Source organism: Chiloscyllium plagiosum, unplaced genomic scaffold (genome assembly GCF_004010195.1).
Source record: "Chiloscyllium plagiosum isolate BGI_BamShark_2017 unplaced genomic scaffold, ASM401019v2 scaf_10363, whole genome shotgun sequence".
NCBI lineage: Eukaryota > Metazoa > Chordata > Chondrichthyes > Orectolobiformes > Hemiscylliidae > Chiloscyllium > Chiloscyllium plagiosum.
In genome coordinates this window covers 3,863-22,685 of record NW_025214709.1, presented here as the reverse complement: position 1 = coordinate 22,685, position 18,823 = coordinate 3,863, and the positions used below count along the sequence as shown (strand labels likewise).

At 46.7% G+C, this 18,823-nt stretch overlaps 1 protein-coding gene across 1 annotated transcript in view; it reads right to left on the bottom strand.

The window, feature by feature from the left end:
• LOC122547983 (small conductance calcium-activated potassium channel protein 2-like) overlaps window positions 1–17,702 on the bottom strand; it is a 35,114-nt gene extending 17,412 nt beyond the window's left edge. Inside the window, exons 1-3 of the mRNA XM_043686535.1 lie at window positions 17,698–17,702; window positions 15,608–15,614; window positions 13,933–14,076 (exon numbers count right to left, since the gene is read on the bottom strand). Of these exons, the coding sequence (XP_043542470.1) occupies window positions 13,933–14,031 (99 nt within the window). The 5' untranslated portion in view covers window positions 14,032–14,076; window positions 15,608–15,614; window positions 17,698–17,702. The remainder of the gene's footprint in view (window positions 1–13,932; window positions 14,077–15,607; window positions 15,615–17,697) is intronic.
• Window positions 17,703–18,823: the final 1,121 nt, after the last annotated feature.

Below are 18,823 nucleotides of genomic sequence, written 5' to 3'. Positions count from 1 at the left end.
GACCCGGGTTCAATTCCCACCTCAGGCGACTGACTGTGTGGAGTTTGCACATTCTCCCCATGTCTGCGTGGGTTTCCTCCGGGTGCTCCGGTTTCCTCCCACAATCCAAAAGTTGTGCAGGTCAGGTGAATTGACCATGTTAAATTGCCTGTAGTGTTAGGTAAGGGGTAAATGTAGGGGTATGGGTGGGTTGCGCTTCGGCGGGGCGGTGTGGACTTGTTGGGCCGAAGGGCCTGTTTCCACACTGTAATGTAATCTAATCTAAAAAATCTAATCTAATCACTAAGTTTAGTAATCAGTCTCGAGGGGATAATAGTGTTGGAGGCTGAACTGAAGTCAATGATCAGGATTCTTACGTAGCTGTTCTTGGTGTCAAGATGGTCTAGGGAGGAGTGAAGGGCAAGTGATATGACATCTGACGTGGATCTATTGGTCCGATAGGCAAATTGGAGTGGGTCTAGAGTAGTGGGGAGGCTGGAGTTGATTTAATGCCATGACCAGCATTTCAAAGCACTTCCTGACCACCGAAGTTAGGGCCACTGGGCGGTAGTCATTGAGACATGCTGCATGAGCCTCCTTAGGCACAGGGATGATGTTTGCCCTCTTGAAACAGGCAGGGACAGTGGCCTGCTGCAGGGAGAGGTTGAAGATATCCGAGAAGATCTCTGCCAGTTGGTCTGCACATGCTCTGAGTCCATGGCCTGGTACTCCGTCTGGTCCCATTGCTTTCCTTGGATTCACACAAAGGAAAACTGATCTGACCTCTGATGCAGTGACTGTTGGGATAGGTTCGTCAGGAATTGTCAGAATAGGTGTTACCTCTCCGCAGAAATTCTGCTCAAAGCGATCACAGAAGACGTTGACATGATCTGGGAGGGATGTGTCATCTTCTGCTATCTTGCACTGTCTCTTTTTAGAAGCTGTGATGTCATTCAGTCTTTGCCATAGTCGCCGGGTGTCTGTCTGGGTCTCTAGTTTGGATCGGTATTGGTTCTTGGCTGTCTTAATGGCTCTGCGAATTGGATTCCTTATATTTGAGTGGGTGTCCTGATCTGAAGGCCTCATGTCTTCTTCACTATCCTATCTATCTGAGGTCCACTTCCCATATTGTTGAGTAATGCAGCTCCAATCATTTCAAGCAGAGCAAGCCTCTTTCTATACAACCCCATCAAATGTCCCAGGACAAGTATAGCACAGGATTACATACAAAGTAAGCTCCTTCTGCACTGTCCCCATCAAACACTGCTAGAATAGGGATAGCATGGGGTTAGGTACAGAGTAAAGCTTCCTCGACACTGTCTCCACCAGACACTCCCAGATTAGGAACATCACGGGGTGAGATGCAGACTGAAGATCCTTCTAATTAAAACAAAACATTGCGGATGCTGGACATCTGAAATGAAAATAGAAATGCTCTAAAAACTCAGCAGGCCTGGCAGCACTTGTGGTGAGAGAAAGAGAGCTGACATTTCAAGTTCAATATGACTTCTTCAGAACTGAAGAAGCGAGGAACTGCACAGAATGCATGGGGCTAAGAGTAAAGGAGGCTACAGAGGAGAAACCAACAGAAATAAAGTAGTGGGTAGAGGAATCACTGTCTTATCTTATATTAATGAACATTTGTGCCAGGAATATTAATTTACTGATCAGACCTTGTTTTGTATCTCCATATTACAACAAGAACATCTAATTGGATTTGAGTCAATGGGAGGTCCGGGAGCTGGCAGCAATGAAGACGCAGTAACTTCGAAATGAAGGCGTTTAAACATCTGTCTAGCCTGCAAGTGTCCAGTAATATCTTTTAAAATCTCACAGCTTTCCTGGCACATGAAGTGCTCAAAGTGGGAGAGGGACTGAGCTACATGTGTGGTGCACTGGTGGTGGGAGAGGGTATGAGGAAAGGTAGTCCCAGCTTGAGATCATCCCTGCTATCTCATGTCCTAATTTGCCTCAGGACTCATCGACCCGTCCATCAGCACAACTCCTTCCTATGGGTTTTTTTTGTCACAGTAAAGAGTTCAGAGGTTCTTGTGTGTGGCAGTGGCTACTGGAAGCTTTAAGCTATGCGTTGGCATGTGATTGGAGCTTCTAGCAGGAACACTGACTCCCATCCAGTTGTACATGCTGACCTGGACAGTCTCACATTTCAGCAATGCCTCCATTTTACCAACATCATCTCGTGTTGGAATGGCTTGGTGGCCTTGCCGTCGCCGCTCCCTCACAATATCCTTCAATACCTGCATCTCTACAATCCTCAAAAAGATCTGTACTCTTCTAAATCTGGCCGCTAGAAGAGTCTTCTCCCAGTTTCCATATTTGCACCACTCAATCTTAAGCACTGGAATTCCTTTCTGAACCTCTCCATCTCTCTCACTTCTCCTTTAAGGAGTGCCTAGAACCTACTCTTTGGTTCGTTTGTCCTAAAATCTCCTCATCTGGCACAATTTCCTATTTTCTCTGACCTTGCTGCATATTTTAAAACTTTAAAGGCTCCATATGAATGCAAGATGTTATTGTCAAATGGAGCGAAGTTACATTGTGTCCTGAGTGGAAAAACCAGCCAGGGTTCCTGCTCCTGCTCAGTGTTTGTATCAATGCTGCATTAGAGAGGGAGTAAATCAGCCAGGGTTCCTGCTCCTGGTCACTGCCCACTGACCCCTATATTAGAGAGAGAGAGAGAGAGGGGAAATCAGCCAGGGTTCCTGCTCCTGGGCACTGCCCACTGACCCCTATATTAGAGAGAGAGGGGAATAATTCAGCCAGGTTTCCTGTCCTGGTCACTGCCCACTGACCCCTATATTAGAGAGAGAGGGAGCGGGAAATCAGCCAGGGTTCCTGCTCCTGGTCACTATCCACTGACCCCTATATTAGAGAGAAAGAGGGGGAGGGAAATTAGCCAGGGTTCCTGCTCCTGGTCACTATCCACTGACCCCTATATTAGAGAGAGAGAGTGGGGGGGAAATCAGCCAGGGTTCCTGCTCCTGGTCACTGCCCACTGACCCCTATATTAGAGAGAGAGCCAGGGCTCTTGCTCCTGGTCAATGACCACTGACCCCATATTAGAGAGAGAGAGTGGGGAGTAAATCAGCCAGGGTTCCTGCTCCTGGTCACTGCCCACTGACCCCTATATTAGAGAGACAGTGGGGAAATCAGCCAGTGTTCCTGCTCCTGGTCACTGCTCACTGACCCCTATATTAGAGAGGGGGGGGGGAATCAGCCAGGGTTCCTGCTCCTGGTCACTGCCCACTGACCCCTATATTAGAGAGAAAGAGTGGGGAGTAAATCAGCCAGGGTTCCTGCTCCTGGTCACTGCCCACTGACCCCTATATTAGAGAGACAGTGGAGAAATCAGCCAGTGTTCCTGCTCCTGGTCACTGCCCACTGACCCCTATATTAGAGAGACAGTGGAGAAATCAGCCAGGGTACCTGCTCCTGGTCACTGCCCACTGACCCCTATATTAGAGAGAGGGGGGATATCAGCCAGGGCTCTTGCTCCTGGTCACTGTCCACTGACCCCTATATTCGAGAGAGAGAGGGGGTAAATCAGCCAGGGTTCTTGCTCCTGGTCACTGTCCACTGACCCCTATATTAGTGAGAGGGGGGGGAAATCCACCAGGGTTCCTGCTCCTGGTCACTGCCCACTGACCCCTATATTAGAGAGAGAGCCAGGGCTCTTGCTCCTGGTCACTGACCACTGACCCCTATATTCGAGAAGAGGTGGGGAGCGAAATCAGCCAGGGTTCCTGCTCCTGGTCACTGTCTACTGACCGTTATATTGAAGAGAGCGAGGGGAAATCAGCCAGGGTTCCTGGTCCTGCTCACTGTCCAGTGACTCCTACTGGAATAATCACGAGGAGAATAGTGTTGTCAAAACCTGAATAACTGGGAGCAACTGGTACGGATGGAAATTCCCCACCCCAAACGAACCACTCTTAAGTGACTAAAATTTAGAACTCAGGGAGGACACATCGGGCAGTTTTTAAAAACAAGTGTTTTTATGACTGCACAGACCAGATTGAGCCTATTTACTTTAAGATGAGTCGTACCCTCTGGAGAAATAAATCTCTTCACGCAAATGTATTAATCCAACCTCACACAGCCTTGGAGGACCCTCCAGAAAACAAATTGAACCTGACTTCCCAGCGACTTACCAGAGATTTGTAATGGCAATGTATCGTGTTAAACTCCCAGAGGAGCCCTTGTGCAGTCCTTCCTTGAATTTAATTTAGTTGAGTGGCAGATGCATCAATAGAGACTTCTTAAAGTTCTGCACGGCCCTCAATCACAGCAAATGGAGGGCAAACTGCTTGCAGAAACTAGGCAGTTCAATACTTCCCATCTGCCTTGCTTGGCTTTCTGACTGAGGATGTCTTTCAAGTTAAAGATTTAAAAAATTTCTTTCCCATGCTCAGAACATCTCGAAGTTCTTCACTGCCAACATTTGCTTGCATTAATATAGTACCTTTAACACAATACAATGTTCCAGGGCAGCCCCTTGATCTTTCATAACCATTGTCTGTGGCCTTAGACAAATACTGATTTGGGTGTAGTATCATATATTACAGACAATGTCTCAAACAGTATGATCACCATCCCCAATTATGTCCTGTCCCACTGGCAGGTCAGACCGAGCACAAGTGACAGCATGGTGGTATGCACTTAGGGAGTTGCTATGGGGTGCTCAATATTGACTTTGGACCTCAGGAAGCCTCATGTCATCAGGTTAATCATGGGAAGGAAACTCTCACTGATTCTCATGTACCAGCCTCTCCCCAGCTTCCCAGCTGGTGAATTAGTATTCTCCCATGTCGAACACCACTTGGAGGAAGCACTGAAGTTGGCAGAATGTATCTAGGTAGGAGAGCTTCAATGTCCATCACTGAGAGCAGCTTGGCAGCACCACAACTCATAAAGCCGGTTGAGTGCTTGGAGACAAAGCTGCGAGACTGAGTTTAAAGCAGGTGGTAAGGGAACCAGGATCGGGAATAAAAGACTTGATCTCATCCTTACCAAAGGAAATTGGACATCTACAGCCTGCCGTGGATGCATCTGTCTATGACAGGAAAGCTGGGAGAGATTATTGTACAGCCCTTGTGAGACAAAGTCCTATCTTCACATTGAGAATACCATAAGATATAGGAGCAGAATCAGGCCATTCAGCCCACTGAATCTGCTCTGCCATTCGATCACGGCTGGTATGTTTCTCAATCCCATTCTCCTGCCTTCCCCCTCCACCAATCAAGAATGCATCTATCCCTGTCTTAAAGACATTTAAAGACTTGGCCTCCTCCTACAGTCTTCTACAGCAATGAGTTTCACAGTCATCATCCTCTGGTTGAAGAAATTCCTCCTCACCTCAGTTCTAAAGGCTGTCCCTTCACTCAGAGGTGGTGCCCTCCAGTCCTAGTCTCTCCTACTAGTGGAAACATCTTTTCCAAGTCCACTCTATCCAGGCCTCTCTATATCCTGTGAGTTTCAATGAGATTCCACCTCATCCATCTAAGCTCCATCAAGTACAGACCTGGAGTATGACGAGCCCATCATCCCTGGCAACATTCTTGTGAATCTCCTCTGGCCTTCCTCCAAGGCCAGCACATCCTTCCTTGGATATGGAGCCCAAAACTGCTCACAATATTCCAAATGCAGTCTGACCAGAACCTTATACAGCCTCAGCTGCCCTTGTCTCCTAGCCGTCTCAAAATGAATGCTAACATTGTATTTGCCTTACTAACCACCAACTAAACCTGCAGGTTAACCTTAAGAAAATCCTGAACTAGGATTCCTAATTCCCTTTGTGCTTAAGATTTCTGTAGCCACTCCCTGTTTAGAAAATAGTTTACACCTCTATTCTTCCCACCAGAGTGCATAACATCACTTTTTTCCACATTGTATTCCATCTGCCACCTCTCTCCTAGCCTGAAAAGTCTTTCTGCAGCCTCCAAGTTTTCTCAACACTACTTGTCCCTCCACCTATCTTTGTGCCATCTGCAAACTTAACAACAAAGACCTAAGTTCCTTCATCCAGTTTGTTAATGTATAATGTTAATGTATGACCATCCCATCCAGGAGATTTATCCACTTTCAGCTTCCCACCGTCTTCTCCTTCGTATGGTCAGTACACTCATCTCCAGCCGTGACTCTTTTGAAGTTCTAGTATACCACTGGTGTCTATATTGATGCAAAGTACTATTTAGTTCCTCTGCCCCTTTCTTTTTTCCCCATTACTACTTCCCCAGCCTCTTTTCCAACAGTCCAATGTCCCCTCTTGCCCCTCTATTACCTTTTAGTTATCTAAAAAAACTTGCAATCTTATATACTAGCTTGAGAGATTTAACTTGATGCAGATTGTTATTTTAACTCTTAATGGTAGACAGTACATCACACATTCAGGTGATTACAGTCCTTCACCTTCTCCTCTGTTGTTGCTTTTTCAGTTGTCCTCTGCCAGTTTTTAAAGGCTTCCCAATCCTCTAGCTTCCCACTCATCGTCAGCAGGTTGTATGCTTTTTTTACTGCTCTAATGCTGTCCCGGATTTCCCTGGTCAGCCATGGTTGCCTCATCCTCCCATTAGTATGTTTCTTCTTCCTTGGGATGAATTTCTGCTGTGCCTCCTGAATTACCCCCAGAAACTCCTGCCATTGCTGCTCCACTGTCTTCCCTGCTAGGCTCCCCTTCTAATCAACCCTGACTAGCTCCTCCATCCAATCCTTGTCTTTTGTGGCATTATTATGACACTAAATGGGACAGACCTTGAACAGATCTAGCCATCAGCAGCAGCAGAAATGTACTCCAACACAATCTACAACCTCATGGCCCACCATGTTCCACCGTACAGTTACCATCAAGCTAGGGAATCAACCCTAGTTCAATGGAGAATGCAGCAGGGTATGCCAGGAGCAGTACCACATCAAGCATGCTGAAAAATGAGGTGTCAACCAGTCAATGCTACAACGCAGGATACTTGTGTGAAAAATAGCAGAAGCAGCAAGTGATTTGCAGATTTAAATGATTCTCCAAGCAAGGCACCAATTTAAGCTCTACAGTCCTGCCACATTCATCAAGCACTGCCTCTGACACTGCACTCCCTCAGCACTGACCCTCCAACAGTGGGGCACTCCCTCAGCACTGACTCTGCGACAGCGCCCGTTCTCTCAGCACTATCCTCCAATAGTGCCGTGCTCCCTCAGCACTGACTGTCTGACAGCGCCTGCTCCCTCAGCACTGACCTTCCAACAATGCAACACTCCCTCTGCACTGACCCTTCGACAGTGCGGTGTTCCCTCAGCACTGACCCTCTGACAGTGCCCGCTCCCTCAGCACTGACCCTCCGACAGTGCCCTCTCCCTCAGCACTGACCCTCAAACAGTGTCTGGTCCCTCAGCATTGACCTTCCGACAGTGCGGCATTCCCTTTGACCCTCCAACAATGCAGTGCTCCCTCAGCACCGACCTTTCGACAGTGTGGTGCTCCCTCAGCACTGACCCTCCACAGCGCGGCTCTCCCTCTGACCCTCCATCAATGCGGCGTCCCTCAGCACTGACCATCTGACAGCGCCTGCTCCCTCAGCACTGACTGTCCGACAATGCAGCGCTCCCTCTGACCCTCCGACAATGTGGCGCTCCCTCAGCACTGACCCTCTGACAGTACTCGCTCCCTCAGCACTGACCCTCTGACAGTGCCCGATCCCTCAGCACTGACCCTCCGACAGTGCCCGCTCCCTCAGCACTGACCCTCTGACAGTGCCCGATCCCTCAGCACTGACCCTCCGACAGAACCCGCTCCCTCAGCACTGACCCTCTGATAGTGCCTGCTCCCTCAGCACTGAACTGACTGTGTAGAAGGACTAGGTGTTCGGATGTTGCAGTAATCACCTGAATGTAAATCAAGCACTAAGGGTCAAGAAGCTGTATCAAATAACAATCTGCATTGTTAACTTTCTCAAAATTGTTGTGATTACAAAGTGCAGGCTGAAAGGGCAGCATAGACAGATTCATTAGGTAAAGATTTATATGGTGTGGGCAGACATCAGGGAAATGGGTCTTTCAAAGGGCTAGCACCAACATGTTGCGTCAAATGACCTCCTTCTCTGGTGTATCATTTCATGAGAAATCCGATCAGTGGAATCTTTCTCCACATTAATTGAACAAATGTGTCTGATTTCTGTGGTTACCCAACCGTAGGGAACAGCTGTTCACTGCTGACATGCTTTTCAGACAGCTGGTTCAGATAGTTTCAGCCTGGAATTTTGAGGGTGTGGTTGGTGGGGAAGGAGATGCTTTTCTGACCTCTGTTTTTGACAGGAAGTTCGATGTTTGTTGCTGAATTCAAAAAGGTATTTTGGGGCATGAATGAAACCTTCTTCCAAACCAATTGAGCCCCTCTCTCCCCTTCCCCATTCATGGTGAGTAGGGATATCTCCTACCAGGGGAAAGTGAGGACTGCAGATGCTGGAGATCAGAGCTGAAAATGTGTTGCTGGAAAAGCGCAGCAGGTCTTCAGCATTCCTGAAGAAGGGCTTATGCCCGAAACGTCGATTTCCTGTTCCTTGGATGCTGCCTGACCTGCTGCGCTATCTCCTACCAGATCGATTTCACTCCAACACATTTCTGCTCTCTTCAGTACCTGTCCACTATCTCAACCCAAGTGATCTGGATCAGTGTCAATGGGAGATATTTGATCACAATTGATCCCTAATGTCACCTGATAGCAGGACAGTTTCTGGACTGGAGTCACAGGCATTAAGCACCAGTGGTTATATGTTAGTTAGATGGAATCCAGGCACATTCTTTTGCAGTCAGAGTTTTATTTCAACTCTCTGATCCCAAAACTCTACCAATCAAATTCTCACCCAATTATCCCAAAATTAACATTATCTCTTCTCGCTAGTTCCAGTTGGTCTCAGACATCCCTGCCAGACCACACTAGATGATGAAAACTAGGTCGTAATCAACAGAAGAAGCCCTGAATGATCTTTTCCTGTTATACGGCAGTAACGTTTCTTTATTTGACCTTGGAATATGGGCATTGCACAACAAGGCCGGCCCTACTTTGCCTATCCCAAATTGACCTTTCAATGTCGTGGTGAACCTTCATCCTGAACCACTGCCAATATGGTGCAGGTGCTCCCACTGTGCTGTCACATACATTTTGGATTTTGACCCAGCGACAATAGAGGAATGGATGATACCTGTCCAATTTGAGATCATCTGAGAGCAGGAAGTGATCTTAGAGGTGCAAGTTTTTCCATAACAAAACTACTTTTCTCAGTATAAGAAGGTGTCAAAGTGTATTCACAGAGTTATGGGGGGTTTGATAGTGTAGACAGGAAGAAACTGGCTGTTGGGACATCAATTGAAGGTAAGCTTTTTTTTTGAGCATAACTGGAGAAAGAGATGTGGTCTTTCCATCTACCGCTTAGGACAGATGTAAGGAAACCAAATCCCAAAGGGAGCAGTGATTTATACTGCATAAGAAAAGGGGCTTTTCTTTTTAAACAGCAATTGTTGTGATCTGAAGAGCACTACCTGAAAGGGCAGTGGAAGCCGAATCAATAGGAATCTTCAGAAACTGGAAATTGGATAAAAACTTGGAAAGGAAAAGCAATGCTGAGCTGTGTAAGAGGAACTAATTGGGTAACATATAAAGAACCAATGCAGGTACCATGGATGCCTTCTGTACTGGAACATACTATGAAGCAATTGTCGAGGCCTCCCAGATGAGATCAGCTAGCTTAGCACAGACTGAGGAATAAACCCTGTGGTTTTCCCAGTCTGCACAGTCAATACTGATCTTGTTTTGCACGCTGCGTGTGTCCTTGGTGGACTGGAACATGAACCCCTAATGGGAGGAGGGGATACCCTTCGCTGGTAATCTCTCCCAGCTGATAGGCTTTGTTCCAAATATAGCCCTGGGAGTCAGGGTAGACAGTGGAATGCACTGAGTCACTGGCTAATGTTACCAAGATAAATTTACTCACACCTCACAGTCCCCAGCGGAAAGGCGGGGTTCCTTTCTAAAACTGATCAGCGAGAAACCAAGGGTTTGTCCGTTGTCAGGGTTTCCAGTGCTTTCATTTGACTATCAGGTAGCAGAGACTTTCAGCTGTTCCTGCTCTAATCTCTGGAGTGCCTTCCACTATGAGACTGCTCTGCCACACCTTTTAATATCCTCCTTGAACTAGTCCAGCTCCTCGACCAAGTAAAATTCCGCCTTGTCTTCTTACTTTGTTACTCCTGTTCTCATTTATGATCCCTGCCTTGTTGAGCAGAGAATAAGGCAAGAAAAACCTACACCTCTGCAGTGACTTTCATGATCTCAAGAGTTTTCTTTTGTCCTTTTACAGGACGTGGGCATTGCCGGTTGGCTCAGCATTGATTTCCCACCCCTAGTTACACTTGAAAAAGTGGTGGTGAGCTGCCTTCTTAAACCACTGCAGGTGGAGTGCTGTAGGTTTACCCAGTATGGGATTAGGGAGGGAGTTCCAGGATCTTGACCCAATGACAGTGAAGGAATGATGATATATTTCCAAGTCAGGATGGTGAGTGGCTTGGAGGGGATCTTGTAGGGGTGGTGTTGCCTTGTATCTGCTGCCCTTGTCTTTCTGGATGGAAGTGATCATGGGTTTGGGGATGCTGTCTAAGAATCTCTAGTGAATTTCTACAGTGCCTCTTGTAGATGATACACACTGCTGCTACTGAGTATAGGTGGTGGAGGAAGTGGATGTGGTCCCAATCAAGTGGACTGCTTTATTCTGGATGGCATTGAGCATTCCTGAGTGTTGTTGGAGCTGCACTCATCCAGGCAAGTAGAGAGTATTCCATCACACTCCTGACTTGTGCCTTGTCGATGATGGACAGGCTTTGGAGAGTCAGGAGGTGAGTTACTTGCTACAGGATTCCCAGCCCCATCCTGCTTTTCGTGCCACTGTGTTTATGTGGCAAGTCCAATTGAGTTTCTGGTGAATGATAACCCCCCAGGATGTTAATAATGGGGTTCAGTGATGGTAATGCCATTGAATGTCAATTGGCAGTGATTAGATTGTCTCTTATTAGAGATGGTCATTACCTGGCATTTGTGTTGTGCAAATGTTACCTGCCACTTGTCAGCCCAAGCCTGGATATTGTCCAGATGTTGTTGCATTTGAACATGGACTGTCACAAATGGTTTTGAACATTGTGCAATAATGAGCGAACACCCCTCCTTCTGACTTTACTATGGAAGGAAAGCCATTGATGAAGCAGCTGAAGATGTTTGGGCTGAGGGCATTACCCTGAGGAACTCCTACAGAGGTGTCCTGGAGTTCAGGTGACTGACATCCAACAACCACAACCGTCTTCCTATGTGCCAGGTACGACTCCAACCAGCAGAGAATTTTCCCCAGAACCCACTGCTTCCAGCTTGGCTAGGGCACCTTGATGCCACACTTGGTCGAATCTGGCTTTGATGTCAAGGGTTGCCACTCTCACCTCACCTCTGGAATTCAGAGATTGATGGGCAGTAATTACCTGGCTTGGATTTACCCCGCTTTTTATGCACAGGATGTACCTGGGCAATTTTCCACATTGTCAGGTAGATGTCAGTATTGTAACTTTATTGGAAGAACTTGGCTCAGAGAGCAGCACGCTCTGGAGCTTAAGTCTTCAGTACTATCGCTAGAATGTTGTCAAGGCCCATCGCTTTTGCAGTAACCGGTGTCTCCAACCATTTTTTGATATCACATGGAGTGAATCGAATTGGCTGAAGACTGGTATCTGTAATGCAGGGGACCACTGAAGGAGGCAAAAATGGATCATCCAATCAACATTTCTGGCTGAAGGCTGTTGCAAATCCTTCAGCCTTATCTTCTGCCCTGATGTGCAGGCTTCCACATCACTCAGGATGGGGATATTTGTGGAGCCTTTTCCTCCAGTGAGCTGTTTAATTTTCCACCATCATTCCTGACTGGATGTGGCACGACTGCAGAGCTAAGATCTGATCCATTGGCTGCAGGGTTGTTTTGCTCTGTCTATCACTTGCTGCTTATGCTTTTTGGTATGCAATTAGTCCTGTTTGATAGATTCACTAGGTTGCCACCTCATGTTTAGATATGTGTGGTGCTGCTCCTGGTGTGCCCTCCTGCACTCTCCATAGAACCAGGGTTGATCCCCTGGCTTGAGGTATTGGTTGAGTGGGAGATATGCCGGGCCATGAGGGTACAGATTGTGCTGGAGTACAATTCTGCTGCTGTTGATGGCCCACAGTGCCTCATGGATGCTCAGTCTTGAGTTGCTGGATCCGTTCGAAGTCTCTCACGTTTGGTGATAGCATGGTGATAGTGCCACACAATACAATGGAAATATTCTCAATGTGAAGGTGGGACTTTGTCTCCACAAGGACTGTGCAGTGGTCATTCTTACAATACATTTGCAGTTGGCAGATTGTTAAGGATGATGTCAAGTATATTTTTTCCTCTTGTTGCTTCCCTCATCATAATGCAGACCCAGTCAAGCAGCTATGTCCTTTATGACCCAACCAACTCGATCAGCAATGCTGCTGCAGAGCCACTCTTGGTGTTGGAATCCCCCACCCAGAGTACATGTTGTGCCCTTGCCACCCTCAGTGCTTCCTCTAAGTGTTGTTCAAATGGAACAGTACTGATTCATCAGCTGAGGGAGGATAGTATGTGGTTATCAGCAGGAGGTTACCTTGCCCATGTTTAACCTGAAGCCATGAGATTTCCTGGGGTCTGAAGTCAATATTGAGGACTCCCAGGGCACCTCCCTCCCACTATATACTATGTGCACCACCACCTCTGCGGGGTCTGTCCTGCTGGTGGAACAGGACATATCCAGGAATGATGGCATTGCCCTAAGGTAGTGATTCTGTAATTATGACGATGTCAGGCTGTTGCTTGAGTAATCTATGAGACAGCTGTCCCAATTTTGGCACTAGCCCCCAGATGTTAGTAAGGAGGACTTTGCAGCGTTGACAGGGCTGTTTCTGGCGTTGTCTTTTCTGGTGTCTACATCAATGCCAGGCAATCCGTCCAGTTTCATTTCTTTGTTGAGACTTTGTAGCAATTGATACAACTGAGTATCTTGCTAGGCATTTTAGAGGGAGTTGAGAGTTAACCACATTGCTGTGGGTCTATAGTCACATGTAGGCCAGATGATGAGAGGATGGCAGATTTCCTTCCCTGAAGGACATTAGCGAAACATGTGGGTTTCATGGTCATTAGTAGATTCTTAATTCCAGATATTCTTTATTCAATTCAAATTCCACCATCTGCTGTGCCAGGATTTGAACCCTGGTCCCCATGTATTATAAAACCCTTCCGTTAAGAGCAGACCCTATTGTAATGCAGGGAATACGCAGCCAGATCTCACAAACAGCATCGCAATAATAAATAGATAATTAAGCGATAGTGACTTTGAGGTGAATAGCAAGGTCCAGTTTGCTCTCTTAGTCATAAATGATTCCATCAACACTAAGAAGGCTAATTCAAGAGTAAAAGTTGTATAGACTAGCCTTGTATTCCCTTGTGATTACAGAGGATGAAATCATGATCTAATTGAGGTGTTTAAGATGATTAAAGGATTCAATAAGACATTCTCTGATAAGGAGAATTCATTATTAGGAGGCAAAAACATAAAATCTGAGTGAGGCCATTTAAGGGTGATGTCAGGAAGCACCTCTTCACACACAGGAACTCTGGAACTGTAACCTCAAAAAGCTGACGAAATACATCAGAACAAAGAGGAGTGGATTTTTGTTTGGCGATAGATTGCAGAAGCAGGGCCATTGTCTCATTGATTGGTGCAGCCGGCTTGAAGGGCTGATCAAGCTTCTCTTGTTCCCATCTCTCTGTCTCCCACTTTGAATGCACAGCCCCTTCCTGGATTACAGTCCCCAAGCTGCAGCCTCCAGGTAAATTACTGCGAAGGTTCACTTACCATGATCCCAGTCAACAAGCAGACACCTTTCCCACAGTAAGTGTTGGGCACCATGTCACCATAGCCGATGGACAAAAAGGTGATTGAGATGAGCCACATCGCTCCCAGAAAGTTACTGGTGACATCCTGGTTGTCATGGTATCTGGTGACACAGACAAAGAAAGTTGGAACAACCTGAGGTGACCATGATTGACAAGACTATTTCAGTGGTTTCCTGTTTACTTTCAAACAATGTGCCAAAACAGAAACAAGAAGCATTTTTCAGACTGTCCCCCAAGTATTTGAGGTTACCAATGAACTAACCTTTGAAGAATTATCACTGTTGTAAGGGAAGAAACACAGCAGCCAATTTGCACACATCAAGCTCCCACGAACAATGTGATAATGCTGAGATAACTATAAGTCTCTGAGTCAGAAGATTAAGGCTTCAAGTCCAGCAATGACTTAAATCTACGACCCAGACTGACAGTGTCAGTGAAGCACTGAGGGAGGCCCTGACTTTCAGTTCATTAAAGGTTACTACGCAAACTAAGAGCTCACAGGGTAGGGAAGGAATAACATCCCGGTGTGGATAGAAGATCGATTAGCTATCAGGAAAAAACAGAGTAGGGACCAATGAGTTAATATCAGCTTCGCAAGGTGTAGCTGGATGAGTGCTACAGAAACCAGTGCTGAATGAATATCAATGACTTGGATGAAGGGATCGTATGTAAGCTTGTTAATTTTACTGATGGTACAAAGGAGAAAGTTCTAATAAGGACATAAGGAGTCTGCAATGGGATATAGACAGGTTTTGTGAGTAAGAAACAATCTGGCAGATGAAGTCTAATGTGGAAAAATGTGATCTTGTCCACTTTGCCAGGAAGAATAGAAAAGTCACGTTATTTAAATGGAGGAAGATTGCAAACTCAGTGGTACCAAGGGATCTGAGTGTCCTGGTACATGAATTACAAAACGTTGGTATGCAGGTACAGCAAGTGATTAGGAAAGCATAGGGAATGTTGTCACTTATTGTAAGGGAAATTAAATATACAAGTAAGAAATAGTGGAAATGCTGGAAAAGCCTGGTAGCATTTGTGGAGAGAAGGAAACTAAGTTAATGTTTTGAGTCTGGTATGACTCTTCTTCAGAACTGAACAGTGACCCCCAACTCATTCTGCATTCTCCCATATCCCTTCCACATCTTCTCTGTCTAATCCCCTCAGGATCTTATTTATTTCAATCAAGTTTCCTCTGAGTCTTTTAAACTCCAGCAGATATAAGCCTAAACTCCAACTTTTCCATCCATTCCAGGTATTAGTCTGGTAAACATTCTCTGAATTGCTTTCAACACATGTACCATTGTTCTTAAGTAAGTATTCAGTACACTGTTTTACCAATACCCTGCAGAACTAAAGTATAACCTCCCCCTTTTGATATTCAACTCCCCTTGCAATATACAATAACATTCTGTTAACTTTTCTTATTACTTATGGTATCCATATACATTAACCTTTTACAATTTAGGCATTATGGAATCCAGATCTCTCTGCATCTTGGAGCTTGACAATTTCTCAGCATTTGGATAATATGCTTCTCTCGATCCATCAACCTCACACACCTCAATATACACTTCTCCTCAGATCTCAGAGCTTCCACTGGGGCGGCATGGTGGCTCAGTGGTTAGCACTGCTGCCTCACAGCTCTAGAGACCCAGGTTCAATTCCAGCCTCGGGCAAGTGTCTGTGTGGTGTTTGCATGTTCTCCCCGTGTCTGCGGTGGGATTCTGCTGGATGCTCCAGTTTCCGTCCACAGATTTGTGCGAGTTAGGTGTATTGAACATGCTAACCTACCCATAGTGTTCAGGGGTGTGTAGATTAGGTGCATTAGCCATGGAAAATGCAGGATTACAGGGATAGGTAGGGGTGGGGATCTGGGTGTGATGCTGTTGGACCAATTGGCCTGTTTCCACACTATGGATTCTATAAAAACCATTAGCAAATCTGAACACGGCTCCAGCTCATTCAGCCGGATCTCGTCATCATGTCAATCTCATAACATTCAAACCCACACTCAGCCTGAGTGATAAAGAATATTTTAAATAGTATTTAACAAAGAGAAAAATGTGCGATAGCTCATTAGTTTGGTTTTGCAATCTGAGAGGCAGAACTGCCCCACTCTTCAAAATAGTACCTTTCATGGCTATTTGAGAGGGTGGACAGGGCTTGGTTTAATGTCTTATCCAAACGAAAGCACTTCTGACAGTGCAGCATTCCCTCTTTACTGCTTCTCCAAGAGAGCAATATTCTCTTAGCACTGACCCTCCAACAACACAGCACACCCTCAGCACACATTGTTTGGCAGTGTGCAGCTCCCTCAGCACTGACCCTCCGACAGCATGATGCAGCCTCAATGCCAACCCTCCAACAGCACAGCACACTCTCACTACTGATGGTACAGCACTCCCTCAGCGTTGACCCTCCGACAGTGCCTGCTCCCTCAGCACTGACCCTCTGACATTGCCTGCTCCCTCAGCACTGACCCTCCGACAGTGCCTGCTCCCTCAGCGCTGACCCTCTGACAGTGCCTGCTCCCTCAGCACTGACCCTCTGACAGTGCGGCACTCCCTCAGCACTGACCCTCCGACAGTGCCTGCTCCCTCAGCACTGACCCTCCGACAGTGCGGCACTCCCTCAGCACTGATACTCCGATGGTACAGCACTCCCTCAGCACTGAACCTCCGACAGTGCGGCACTCCCTCAGCACTGACACTCCGATTGTACAGCACTCCCTCAGCACTGACCCTCCAACAGTGCCCGCTTCCTCAGCGTTGACCCTCTGACAGTGCGGTGCTCCCTCAGCACTGACCCTCTGACAGTGCCCACTCCGTCAGCACTGACACTCCAACAGTGCCCGCTCCCTCAACATTGACCCTTCAATAGTGCCCACTTCCTCAGCACTGATCCTCCAACAGTGCCTGCTCCTTCAGCCCTGATCCTCCGACAGTGCCTGCTCTCTCAACACTGATCCTCTGACAGTGCCTGCTCCTTCTGAGTTAACCCTCCAACAGTCCAGCGCTTCCTCAGCATTGATTCTCCAACAGTGCCAGCTTCCTCAGCATTGACCCTCCGACAGTGCGGCGCTCCCTCAGCGCTGACCCTCCGACAGTGCGGCACTCCCTCAGCACTGACCCTCCGACAGTGCGGCGCTCCCTCAGCACTGTCCCTCTGACAGTGCGGCGCTCCCTCAGCACTGTCCCTCTGACAGTGCGGCGCTCCCTCAGCGCTGACCCTCCAACAGTGTGGCACTCCCTCAGCACTGACCCCCCGACAATGCAACACTCCCTCATCACTGACCCTCCAACAGTGCGCCGCTCCCTCAGCACTGACCCTCCAACAGTGCGGCACTCCCTCAGCATTGACCCTCCAACAGTGCGGCACTCCCTCAGCATTGACCCTCCGATAATGCAGCAGTCCCTCAGCACTGACCCTCTGACAGCACGGCACTCCCTCAGTGCCAACCTTCTGATAGCATAACACATCTTCAGTGCCTCCCCTCCCACGCAGCCCCTCAAGTATGCACTACTTTTTAATCAGATCATAGGGCAGCCTGCCTCTCTGACACTTCAGCACTCCTTCAGTGTTGTCCCAGAGTTTGTGCTTAAAGCTACAGAGTGGAGCCTGAGGCCATAACTTTCTGGCAGTTGAGGGTTCTAGAGGTTGTTTTTATCTCTCAAGATATTGTCAAGATCCCTCATAAGTGATAGTGGTTAGTTTTATTGACCACACATGGACTGTAACTGTACTGGTCTATCTTTTTCAGTCTGGCAAGAATAAAACATTCACTAGTTTTGTAAACATAAATGCAGTGTGAAATTGAATAAAGTTGTTTCAGTCTTGAGGCAACAGAGATTTCAGCCTTAAGCTATGTCTTTGAAACCTGGTTATAACTGGGATTCGTCATAGCAAACTCAATTAATGGAATGAGTGTTACAGATGGGATAGTTCTGGTGCTGCTGGACTGAATTAACTTGTCACTTGACAATTACTCTGTGGCTCAAAATGAAAAAGAAAAGATTTCTTTATATAGTGGCCTTCTGGATCTTTCGGAAACATCCCAAAGCAAATGAATTACAATGAAGAACAATGAGTATTATTCTGTAGGGAAACACTGCAGGCGTTTTGTACTGAGCAAGCTCCCAAATAATTCCATGGCTAGGACATCTGTTTCAGTGATGTTAGTTTGAGGGACAGGTATTGACCCAGGACACTCTGGAGAATCTCCAACTCTCATCTGAATCACACAGCGGGGTCTTTAATTCAGACGGATGGTTTAATCGGCTTATGTGAAAATGCAGCTATCACGGTTGAACAGCACCTCAGTCTTGCACTGAGAGCCATGTCTTGGGTTTTGGACTCAAGTTTTGAAATGAAGCTTAGTTCTCTGGCCAGCTTACATTTTTAGTCTTGCATGTTTAGGATGATGTGCAGACAAGAGTGAGTGATTGGTATGACTCAGAGAAACTGGAGGGGAACAGAGCATCAGCCAAATGTGTTGACTTATGCATTCATTTGGCAACAAGGCTTTAGCCCATGTGTTGGGGTCACTTAGTCCATTCTTGTTTGGTTTGCAAATCCCTGAAATCTGGGAACATAAGTTATCCCATTAACCCAGACAGAATACCTCAAAATCAATACCAAGCATTTCAATATTGCAATGGGAGCTCACATAAGACCCACAAACAAATTCTTGAGCAGTCATCTCAAATCTAGTCAAGGTGAGTCAACAGCCTTTAATGTGGGACTAACTGGGCAATTTTTCTCAATACTGGCATGATTTCTACTGCTGTGGGCAACAAAATGCACGAGGGAATAATTACACAACTACACAAGTCCAAGAGTTTCCCACTGCA